This window comes from Mchenga conophoros, linkage group LG6 (genome assembly GCF_057382185.1).
Source record: "Mchenga conophoros isolate Kocher_MC1m ecotype Shallow Benthic linkage group LG6, M_conophoros_male_GT1.1, whole genome shotgun sequence".
In the NCBI taxonomy this organism is placed as follows: domain Eukaryota; kingdom Metazoa; phylum Chordata; class Actinopteri; order Cichliformes; family Cichlidae; genus Mchenga; species Mchenga conophoros.
Window position 1 is genome coordinate 15,465,745 of NC_140531.1, and position 12,764 is coordinate 15,478,508.

At 42.0% G+C, this 12,764-nt stretch overlaps 1 protein-coding gene across 1 annotated transcript; it reads left to right on the forward strand.

The window, feature by feature from the left end:
* The first annotated feature begins 1,509 nt into the window (after window positions 1-1,509).
* On the forward strand, window positions 1,510-3,537 carry npy2r (neuropeptide Y receptor Y2). Its single transcript, XM_085278629.1, has 2 exons — window positions 1,510-1,546; window positions 2,294-3,537. Exon 2 carries the CDS (start codon window positions 2,316-2,318, stop codon window positions 3,423-3,425), a length of 1,110 nt encoding a protein of 369 aa, XP_085134755.1. The 5' UTR covers window positions 1,510-1,546; window positions 2,294-2,315; the 3' UTR covers window positions 3,426-3,537.
* The last annotated feature ends 9,227 nt before the right edge of the window (window positions 3,538-12,764 follow it).

Consider the following 12,764-nt stretch of genomic DNA (forward strand, 5'->3'; position numbering starts at 1 on the left):
GCTCACGCAGTACGAGGTATTGTAACTGACTGTAAAAAGTCAGCTTAACAAAAATAAACTGCACCTAAACTTGGTTTATATCTGACCCAGATAGACTGCAGGTCATAACTTCTTACCTGAAGTTCAGTTCACCTGACACTTGGACCGGCGGCCGCCTCGGGTCTCTCCTCCTGCCTCACCTTCCCTCATCCACCTGTTGCCTCTGTGGAAGCTCTGCCATAGCCACCACCAAACAACTGAGTTATTTTTACACATTGGCCAGCATCTGGCCAATCCACCACTTTCATTGTTCATGCCGTTACAAAAAAAAACAAGTCATCAGCCCACCATGCAAATGTCCGATGGCTAGTCCAGCTATGTTAACTTGTTAATCTTTCGCAGAAAAAATGTTTTCTGCGGTGCCGTCTTTTGTGCTTGGCTCTCCTACCTTTGCTAACATGATGCTCATAGTGCAGAAGCCGGTGCTCCATTCACTTACCCTCGGATATCTGAGCTTCACTGTGAAACCATAATCGTACATTTGATATTTCATTAAATTTTATTGTTTTAGCTTCGGAGTGGCACCTGGGGTGGCCAGTCTGGTTGGCGGGGGGGGGGGGTGGGGGGGTGGCCTGTGCCCCAGGCCCCCGCTGGACACGCCACTGTTCAGCTCCTAAGTGTCCAGAGATAATTAACGCGTGGGTGGTAAATTTATGTCACATTTGACTCACTGCTTACAAAGTTGAGAAGATGCTAAATATGCTCTAGCTTGTGACTTGATTTTAAGTCACGGTAAATTTTGTTGTTGCAAGTAGCATTTCGAGGACATGTTGGAGTCACGTCCTAGCTGCACCTTGACGCATTTGGAGGAATCTGTTTAGAGTTTTTAATACCATACAATAGTGTTTATGTTCTAGGCGCAGTTATTAAACTGCAAATACTAATTATGAAAAACCCCAAAAGATAAAAGAAAAAGCTGCTACCGGTGCTGCGTAACAGTCTGCGGAGGCACACCCAGACTTCATCAGCGGAGTCCCTGTAATACGCAGATGCTGCAAGCACGTTGTCGCCAAGCTTTTTTTTTTTTTTTTTTCTACATAAAACATTTTTATAATTGACTTTATAGTCTCATCTTCTCACAGTCTTTACACTTTGCTATTGCTCAAATGCTCCATATAAAGCACGCTACGCATCTGCACTTTTAGGTTTTCCTATTGTTGGCGCACATTTATTACATTTTGTACTCTCACAGGATGAAGACCCCCAAAAGACCGCGTTCTCGTTTCTTCTCTGTTACTTAACCCGCCTCGTTTTTCTGTATCGCTCAGTCTCACAGAGCAGTTAATGAACCCTCGACGCCAAACGGACCGCAGTGCGCACTGGCAAACTGTTGCGCGCTTTGCTGCTGCTGCTGTTTCTCAGAATAAGGACACTTTTTCTCCCCCCCAGCTGGTGTTTAAATGGGTTTGCTCATCTGGACATGACAGGAACGAGAAGAAAAGCACCAAAACTTTACTAGCGGCACAAACGATGAGCGGAATCTAACAATCTCACTCTGCAGATTGAGGTGAGTGGATCTTGATCAGAGTAGCTGTCTCATTTATACTCAAACTGTCACGTGTTTTTTCTTGATAAATAGCCATCACAAATTGCCACATGACTTAATAACTGTTGCATTTGCAATTTTTTACAAGCCCCCCACAAAAGCGCGGTGCATCCTATTGGGCATGTAAATGTTAATTTAAGATTTTCACAATCCAGCAGCTGAGAAGGGGGTTAGTATTCTCAGCTAGTGACAGATTTGTGTTTGCCGCACTGAAAGATAATTGCGGCACTGCTCGTTACAGTATGTGGCTCTGGTTCCTGCGTTCATTGTATTCCAAGACCTCTTAAAAGGAAATCCACCCCATCAGAAGCGCATTGTGCTCTTGGATAGAAGCCAAGCCTTCGGAGTCAATATCTGCAATCACCCAAAGCAAACCTATGTGCCACCAACAAGTGTTCTGTCAAAACTCCGGTGTAACTGTGAGGTTTTTGGTAACTGGCTGATATTTAACATAAATGGTGGACTTTTCAAAGTTAAACCACATAAAAAAAAAAAACTTTCAATGTATGAATTAATTAAAATGAGGGCTGTCCCTCAGTGACTTCTCACGTGTAGATTTGCATTTTACAGAGCTTACTTGTGATTTTGACTAATGCAGACTTAATACTAATACTACTAATAGAGCACGCAATATAAACTACTGGCTAATGGTTAATAGACTATTACATGAGCCACAACTAATGTCCATATCTACTTTTTGTTCCACAGATTTACTCTGGTTCTTTTAGTCATGAACACAGCAGAACAATTAAACATGACTCAAGTAGAAGATTATCAGCTTCAACCTTCTAACTGCTGCTCAACCGCGTACACAGTGTATGGTGAGAACTTTCTCATGGAGGATGACAGCACAAGGCTGGTTGCAGTTCAAGTTATCCTCATCCTTGCTTACAGCACAATCATCCTGTTTGGAGTCACTGGGAACTCCTTAGTGATATATGTCGTCTACAAGTTCAAAAATCTGCGGACCGTGACCAATTTCTTTATCGTAAACTTGGCTGTTGCTGACTTGCTCGTAAACACGCTGTGCTTACCTTCCACCCTTGTCAACACCCTCTATGGCAAATGGATGTTTGGTCAGGTGTTGTGCTTCATGCTACCCTGTGCTCAAGGCATGGCTGTGCACGTGTCCACCATCACTCTGAATATCATTGCTCTGGACCGCCACAGGAACATTGTCTACCACATGGAGACTAAGATGTCCAAAGACATGTGTGCTGTTGTTATCGTCATCACGTGGGCCGTCAGTGCCCTGTTGGCTAGTCCCCTTGCCATTTTCAGGGAGTACGAGATGCTTGATCTGTCGCCGGCCGAGACTCTTCACGTGTGTGCGGAGAAGTGGCCGGGAAGCAGCATGAATGGAGCCATCTACAGTACATCGATGCTTCTGATTCAGTACTGTTTGCCTTTAATAATCAACTCTGTCGCTTACATTCGCATCTGGAATAAACTGAAGAATCACATGGCTCATCGAAACGATCGAAATGACCGTAATCAGCGAAGGAAGAAGACCACCAAGATGCTCCTGACCATGGTGGTGGTCTTTGCCGTCAGCTGGTTGCCTTTCCACGCCTTCCAGTTGGCCGTTGACATCGACAGCAGCGTGCCGTACATGAAGGACTTCAAGCTGCTTTTCACTGTGTTCCATATCATAGCAATGTGCTCAACATTCGTCAACCCCATCCTGTACGGCTGGATGAACAACAACTACAGGATGGCTTTTATGTCTGTGTTTAAGTGTTTCCCGCTTTCCAGCGTGACCGCAAGATGCTCCAAAGCCAGAGAGACACAGAAAGACGAAGATGGAGTTTGTACTGATTGTAAATCAACAAATGTCTAAAGTTGCACAATTTAAGGGAATGGACTGATAATTAGTTGTTCAAATGTGAAGTGTGTATTTTATGTTTATTTTGGGCATTTTGACCACACATAATAATGGATGATTAAAATGACTTTTTAAATGTTTTAAAGGGCTTAAACTTTAAAATAGCTAACTTCTAACATCAAATAGAGCAACAAAGGGGGGCATCATTAACACACCTGTGAAACTGTACTCACGGCTTCGTAACATACATGTATACGTCTTTAATCTTAATCATTTAAAATACGGCGGATCCAATCTGCCATCCGCAATATACTGGTGTTATCTACATTTTTGCAGTCAGAAAAATAACTGACAAATACCCGCTGCAATAATGAACTTCTTCTCAATTTTGATTTCTGTTCAGCAACGCCACCAGTACAGCTCTCTTACAATATCTGCATAACATGAATTGATTTTAAGCTTTTCTGATTTTTTCCTTCAAATTCTTGGTTCGGCTCCCACCCTTAAGTTGCCACAAAATCTTCTCAAACATCAGAATAAGCTTCATCGACACTAGAATGAAACAACAATATATTATTGTGACAAAAAAGCTGAAAAGCAAAAACCTCTCATAATCTCACGTTTTTCTGATTGTTCACCCTAATCATTTATTTTCCTGCTCACGCTGATGCCAGGCTGCACAGACTTTAATGGCGTATTTATCGACACATTTTACTGAAATGTAGCAAAGTCTTGACATGTTTAATTAATTAATTAATTAGCTAATTAGATTATTTTCTCACAATATGAATAAATAATTAAAACAGTAAGCATTTTTATCATAAGCAATTAAAAAAAATTGATGTTTGTAATCATTAATTTATTTTTATTTTATTTTATTTTATTTTTTGGTCCCTGCCACACTTTTTTAAGGAATTTGTCTTGTTGTGTTAGAAATGCACACACTGATAAGACACAAGACTTGAAGACAAACACCAAACTTCTATGTCAAAATGAAACTTTGCAGTCTAACCTAGCAATTGCTTTTCAAACAATTAAACCTTTAGAGGGGCAATAACTGTATCTGCTGCTCACATTTGTGAACACAGAAACAGAAAAGTTTAACAGCTGTATTGGTTGTTCTTATAGGGTTATATAGAAACTCACTGAAACAAAATAAATGAAAAAATGTAAGGTAAACAAAAAAAGTACTGTTTGATCCTGTCATTTGTTATGCTCCACACGTCACATCGTCCACATCACGAGCTGTGCCATCCGTGGCTTGGCAACGGGGAAGATATCACCCTGCTCTTCTGTCGAGTGGACTGAAATCACATTGATGTACTTGCATGCCTTTCATTGCTTGAAAAAGAGGACCGGACCAAGGTATGTTCTTGGTTCTGATCTTCTCCCTCCTATTCCCCTTATCTTCCTCTTCCTCCCACCCTCTTTATCTCAAAGTTTGCAGAGTTCTTACAAGGGAGTTGAGCTACTAAGGTTCAGACTGCCTGTTGTATAACTGATTTCAAGCATGTGTGGGTGTTTCCAGGTATGTTTGGCAAAGACTGGAGAGAAGTGTTATCTCAATGATTGCAAGAGATTTCATTCTTCACCAACGTGTTGGAAGAAACACGTGTGGTGTTTAACAAGCAGTGTTCTGCACAACTGCATCAGATTACAAAGTATTAAAGAATATCTGCTCTTGTAAAGATATAGTTGGAAAAGTTAACGTATCCAGAGAGATAAGAGATAAGATAAGATAGAACTTTATTAATCCCTCGGGTGGGTTCCTCTGGGAAATTCGACTTCCAAAAAAAGCACAGCAACGACCGAAGTTACAGTTACAGAACTGTTATATATATATATATATATATATATATATACACACACACACACACACACATATATAAATACAGAGACAAATATAAATAAAATATACAAAGGGGATAAATAGAATAAATAGGAATAAAAAATAAAAATACAAGTGAATTGCACATTTCAAGTATTGAGTCTATTGCACTGTTGACTATTTACAAAAGTATTGCATAAGGTATTGTACAGTGAGGTGCAGAGGCACTACAGCTTAGTTGTTCCCCCCTCCTTTGTCCTCCTGTTTCCCCTCCCTCTCCCCTCCAGAGAGGAGTTAAACAGTCTGATGGCGTGTGGGACAAAGGAGTTTTTAAGTCTGTTAGTTCTTGTCTTGGGGAGAAGCAACCTGTCACTGAACAGACTCTTCTGATTGTTTATGGCCGTGTGCAGAGGATGCCCAGCATTGTCCATAATGTCCATCAGTTTCTTTAATGTCCTTTTCTCTGCCACTGTCACCAGAGTGTCCAGCTTCATGCCGACCACAGAGCTAGCCCTCCTGATCAGTTTCTCCAGCCTGGATGAGTCCTTCTTTGCTGTGCTGCTCCCCCAGCACACCACAGCATAGAAAAGTACTCCAGCAACCATCGACTGGTAAAACATCCTCAGGAGCTTCCTGCAGATGTTAAAAGACCTCAGCCTCCTGAGGAAGTACAGTCGGCTTTGGGCTTTTTTATACAGGTGCTCTGTGTTGCATGACCAGTCCAGTTTATTGTCCACCCACAGCCCGAGGTACTTGTACTTGTTGACCACCTCCACCTCCTCCCCCTCTATCTGAACCGGCAGTGGACCTTCTCTGGACCTCCCGAAGTCCACAACCAGTTCCTTAGTCTTTGAGGTGTTGAGTTGCAGGTGGTTTGTGTGACTCCATGCGACAAAGTTCCTCACCAGACTTCTGTACTCCTCTTCCTGATCATCCCAGATACACCCCATGATGGCCGTGTCATCTGCAAACTTCTGAATGTGGCATAATTCAGAGTTGTAGCAGAAGTCAGAGGTGTACAGGGTGAAGAGAAGAGGGGACAGCACAGTTCCCTGTGGTGCTCCTGTGCTGCTGACCACTGTGTCAGACGTGTCCATGCTTCTGTTTAAGCATTCACTTTCAACATGCAAGAAAGCAGCAAAGCTGTAATGGTTTACAAGGTTAACAAACTGTGGCAAAATGAAAATGTGCTATTATGAGCTCAGTGTTTGCAGTGATGGTTCAAATATACTATCATTATGTTGATCATGTGCTTTCTTGTGCTTCTCATAGCATCAACACGTTTAGAGACGATTCAGCAGAAGAGCCCAGCTGAGACAAGCAAGTGAAACCAAGAACAGGCTTTTTACCCGAATTATCGTATTCCCGTTAAATCCTTGCATCTATTTAATTTTTCCTTAAACTTTTACGTGTGGTTAATGCTAAACTCCTAAACTTTATTTCTGACATAGAGTGGCTCTTTTCTAACTAATCTGCATCGTAAACAACACTTAATCTGACTGGGTTTTAAAGATTTCTTTGATGCTCTTGTTAATGGTCATGATTTGAATGCATGGTTTGAAGTACAGGAGTCGTGAATACGTTGAAATTTTGACTGTGATCATCTGTGGTCACAGTTATAAAACTGTGTACAATGATGACGTTATTGCCTTCCTGTGTGAATTAACCTTCATACACACTTATTTTATTGATAGATAATGAATATGAAATACATTTTAATCCGTGACATGTAAATGTAACAAATGTAAGAAATGGCATGTGAAGTAAATTCCACTAATTATTCTGTTCTTGCTTTAAATTTGAGAATCATTTGATATTCAGTGGTGTCTTAGCTGTAGTTGCAGATGTTTGCATGTTTTTGTTTTTTAATTTAATTCTGAGTTCAACAGGAAAGTAAAATAGTTCCCACCCCTCCCCGAATTGTCTTTGTTTGCAGTGAGCATTGTAATCACCACTATTCACTCTTACACTGATTATCTCGGCACTCAGGTTTTAAAGTGTTCTTCCTGTTGACCGCGTCCTTAGTGATTTACTTTACGTGTACGTGAGGACCCAAGGGACTGGGATATTGGCTGTGGGTCTCCATTTTTAGTAAGCTATTCATGGTGTATTCAGCATTAAATCAATAATTGTTTCTTTGGCTGTTTGGCAGAGCAGGTGCTGCTGTCACAAAGCATCTGTCCAGGATGAGGGTACATACTAATCAAATAAATTGAACAATAGCTTGAAAACAAATTCGATTTTATTATTTTTTGCTGATCGCCATGTCCTTTGGCTTTCATACAAGAAAGCACTTAAGTCATCTGCCATGTCAATCTCACGACTTTCTGTCAACATGTATTAATATTTAATTAATGACATTTTGTTAGATATCGCGAGCATTGATTTTGCCAATTAATTGTATTCCCATTGTGAAATAATTAGATGGTGTGGCAGGATACTAATCACATGTAGAGAAGAAAATTTTATTGGTTATTGGTGATTCCCTGGGTTTCTTCAGCCACTTGAGTGGCTTTCTGTTATTATATATACAACACAGTGTAAAAGTCTTGAGTCCTCCCTGATTTCTTCATGTTTTCCCAGGAAAATTTGAAATAAGTGCAGTGATTTACTGAAATGTGCACACATGGAAATACAGCATATAAGGCCAAAACAAGGTTTATAATTTTAATGAGCTTGAAAGTAAATGTTCGGTATGACCACCTTTATTCTTCAAGACAGCCTGGAAGCTTTCTTGTCTTGTTTCTTTAAGTGGTCTTCAGGAACAGTTCTCCAGGCTTCTTAAAGGACATTCAAAGCTCTTCTTTGGATGTTTCTGCCTTTTGTTCTGCTCTCTGTCAAAATGATCCCCCCACACTGCTTGCTGAGTCCGGGCTCTGGTGAAGCCAATCCATGACTCCCCGTGTCCCACAGTGTGTTTCGCTTTTGTTGCATTAGCAGTGTGTTTGGGATAATTGTCATGCGAAAAAATGAAGTCATGCTTTCCAGGTCATACTGCATGGTGAATCAAAATCTGATTTTTTTTTACAAGATGTCCAACACTACTGGCTGAAACACAGCCCCAAACCATGACAGAGCCTCCACCATGTTTTACAAATGGCTGTAGATACTCACTGTTGTACCTTTCTGCTGACCTCCTCCATACATACTGACGACAGATTGAGCTAAAATGTTCAATTTAGATGAATTACTACAAGGCCACTGATTTTCAGTCCAGTTCCTGTGTAATTTGGCACACCTCAGCCGTTTCCCTTCACTTCCTTTCCTGAAGAATTGCTTCTTGATATGCACCCTTCCACTGAAAGCGTTTCTGATGAAGCTTCAGTGAGGAGTAGATGGATCAAAGTTTCAGATGTATCTTTTAGGTCCAGTGTCTGGTCTTTGCTGGATGGTTCCCCCCATTTCTCAAGGACATGACTTTCAGACACTGGTTATCTGCCAAAGATCAGTTTTAAGCTTTCCACTTACTCTTTTGTCTTACACTTGTCCAGTTTCCTCAAAGGACACACTGCACATCATGTTGGGATATGCCAAGGTTTTGGCTAATAGTTCTTTGGGAATCAGTGTGTTGGTACAACATGGTTATTTCATGTCTGTCAAACTGTATTATCTTTGACATTTCTGACGTATTCAACAAAGGAAATGGAAACAAATGTTGTGTTTCTGCAACAGCGTCATAGTAAAACTTAAATCTTGGTTCTCTCTTAAGCTGTCAGTTACTTGTAGAAACAACAATTTTTCATCCTTTGGTCGTTTTTTTATGCTTGAATCATTCGTAGGTCAATGTTAAGTGTTGTAACAAACAACAACATTTATCTGAAAACGATCAGGTACAAGTACTAGACTGAAAATGAGTGGAAAAGCAGTATTTTCTTTCTACTATACGTTAATTGCACAACTGAAATAAATTATATCTGGTTGACTGAAATTTGCATCAGATGGTAAAGTGGTGCAGGTGAAGTCTAAAATGTATGTTAATGTGTTGATCTAAAGTGAAAGTTTGTGTGCAAACCTTTTCCAATAAACTTTTAAGTAATGTGACCAACATCAGATTTATTTTGTATAAGCAAACAACATGTTAGCAGCAGCTACAGAAACAGAAAATGTCCATTCATATATCATATAAAAAGTAGCTCATACCTACCGTGACATCTCCAACTGGTGTGTGAGATACCAAGTCTGGCATTTTGGTCCCTTATTTATTTTATTTTTTTAAAACTTGGTCCTCGGAGTGGATAAAGCTAGGTTTGTTAGCTAGGCGCGTCACTGATTATGTTGTAATAGTAAATGTTATAAAACCTCCCGAGCATTTCCTCGTTGGAATCGCTCAGCTCTAGGTGTCACAGTTTGTTTGTATCCTTAGAAGTTTTTCTTTCCTCAGAGAAAGAGTATAAACCTAAACAGTAAATGGCTTTTGACTGTGATTTTGTCCAGCTTCTGCAAGAGTTTTCTGAATATTCAACGTGCTAGATTTGTAGATTAGTAACGTGTTGTTGATAGCAATTATGTTTTAATTGACTTAACCTCCTGCTCGGGTTAATGTGTGAAACTTCTGGCTAATTTCCAGCACCTGATTAAGATGTAGGTCAAATATACTGACAGGTTAAAAAGCTTAGAAAGTGCTGGAGGGTTTGACTATCAGCCGTTAATCAAGATGTTTTATGAGTGCAGATTAAAGAAATTAATTTAGGTACAATCTCTTGATTAATAATTCACAATTATCTTAAATGTTAAATTCGGACCTAGAGAAAATTCACCACAATTGCTACTTAGGTAATTAATTTAACCTCAAAACACTTCAAAAACATCATGTAGAATGGTCATAACAAAACAAACAATAATGCTATGGCTCCCCCTGCTGTCTCAACAGGTTCATGTCATATAAACTAAAGTTACTCTCCAATATTTTAAGACAGTTAATCATAGTATTGGTAATATTGAGTATTATTGTTTATTTAACACTGGACTAGATCCAGCACTGCAATAGTTGAGATCATGGAGAATTTCAAGGATTTTATAACACTTAACCACATGCTGTATTTTTATTTTATGACTCCAATTGTGTGCTACCACAGTTTCAATCTGACATCCTGGAAATTAGAATCGGATGTTGACTGAGGATAAAAATAAAGTTATGCGGTTTTGTGCGTCTGCAGTGACAGATTCATCTGCCTGTTTTGCTCTTTTGCAGACTCAGTTGTGTAACTCTCCATTGTTCTTTGAAATGGTGCATAACAAGGTTAGCTACTCATTCACTCAAGAGGAATTGTGCGATATGGTGCACAACAAACAATACAAAGAGGCCAACGAACTAAGGAGTGGCTGTCGTATTGCATATAGGTGATCTCACAGGGTGGTTGCTGCTACGTTGAAAGATATATACATGAGTGCAGGTGGTGATCAGTGCCAAACATGGAATGATGCAGTGAACACAGCGTAGGGTCAGGTGTTAGTGGTGGGAACAGTTGTACGTTTATTGTTCATGTGTCCAACAGCAGAGGGGAAGAAACTGTTCTTATGGCGAGAGGTTCTGGTGCGAATGGACCAGAACCTCCTGCCTGAGGGGAGCAGGTCAAACAGACTGTGTCCAGGGTGAGAAGGGTCAGCTGAGATCCGAGCTGCACGCCGCAATGTCCTGGAGGTGTACAGGTCCTGCAAAGATGGGAGTCTGCAGCCAATCACCTTCTCAGCAGAGCGCACAACACGCTGCAGTCTCTGTTTGTCCCTGACAGTGGCTCCAGCGTACCACACGGTGATGGAGGAGGTGAGGATGGACTCAATGATTACAGTGTAGAACTGCATCATCGTCCGTGTTGGCAGGTTGAATTTCTTCAGCTGCCTCAGGAAGTACATCCTCTGCTGGGCTTTCTTGATGACGGAGGTGATGGTGGGCTCCCACTTCAGGTCCTGGGTGATGGTGGTACCCAGGAAGCGGAATGAGTCCACAGAGGTGATGGGGGTGTCAGTCAGGATGATGGGGGGGAGTGGGGCTGTGTGCTTCCTGAAGTCCACAATAATCTCCACTGTCTTCTGGGCATTCAGCACCAGGTTGTTGTGGCTGCACCAAGACACCAGACGTTCAACCTCCCTCCTGTAGGCAGACTCATCCCCGTCCGAGATGAGTCCAATAACGGTGGTGTCATCTGCAAACTTGATTAGCTTGACAGACTGGTGGGTGGAGGTGCAGCAGTTGGTGTACAGGGAGAAGAGCAGAGGAGAAAGAACACAGCCCTGAGGGGAGCCGGTGCTGATGGTCCGGGAGTCCGAGACATTCTTTCCCAGCCTCACATGCTGCTTCCTGTCCGTCAGGAAGTCAGTGATCCACCGGCAGATGGGATCAGGCACATTCATCTGGGAAAGCTTGCCTCGGAGATGGTCTGGAAGGATGGTGTTGAAGGCAGAGCTGAAGTCCACAAACAGGATCCTGGCGTAGGTTCCTGGGGAGTCCAGATGCTGCAGGATGAAGTGTAGGGCCATGTTGATGGCGTCGTCTACAGACCTGTTGGCTCTGTATGCAAACTGCAGGGGGTCCAGGAGGGGGGCCGTGAGGGTCCTGAGATGGGAGAGAACTAGGCGCTCAAAAGACTTCATGACCACAGATGTCAGAGCCACGGGTCTGTAGTCATTTAGTCCAGTGATCCTAGGTTTCTTGGGGACAGGGATTATGGTGGAGGACTTGAAGCAGGCAGGCACATGACATGCCTGCAGTGAGGAGTTGAAAATGCCAGAAAACACTGGGGCCAGCTCGTTTGCACAGTGTCTGAGGGTGGCAGGAGACACACCGTCTGGGCCGGGAGCTTTCCGAGCATTCAGGTTCTTAAACTGCTTCCTCACATCTGCTTCATGAATATGAAGAGTTGTGGTGGGAGGAGGTGGTGTGAAATCCTCTTTTGTGTGGGGTGAGGAGGGGGGTGTTGTAGGTGAACGGTTTGAAGGTGGTGATGGCTCTATGTAGGGGGGAGAGGTGGGGGAATTAGTGTCCAAAGTGTCTCTATTGTTGGGGCCGTTGGAGTTGTGAAGGCTGCCTGATGGCTCGTCAAAACGGCAGTAGAAGTCGTTAAGGGTGTTGGCTAAGAGCAAGTCATCAGTGGAGTGGGGGTTTTTTTTTGTCGTGGCTAACAAATGCTTATAGCCATAAAGCTTATAAACGGCCAACATTTAATATCCACCTTTCAAATATGAAGCAGGTGGATATTTCACACCAATGATGGGCATACAACCATGCCAGAGATTTAATGAGTTTGTACATGTTGAATTTTAACAAATACATTCATCGTTTTAATTTGCTAACATCTGTTAGCTTAAACCACAGGTGTCGAACTCCAGGCCTCGAGGGCTGATGTCCTGCAGGTTTTAGATATGTCCTCGATCCAACACAGCTGATTCAAATGGCTAAATTACCTCCTCAACATGTCTTGAAGTTCTCCAGAGGCCTGGTAATGAACTAATCATTTGATTCAGGTGTGCTCACCCAGTGTGACATCTAAAACCTGCAGGACACCGGCCCTCGAGGCCTGGAGTCCGAC

What these genes read in the sequence shown, in the direction of transcription:
- npy2r (XM_085278629.1), top strand. Translation starts at nt 2,316, where the DNA reads ATGAACACAGCAGAACAATTAAACATGACTCAAGTAGAAGATTATCAG.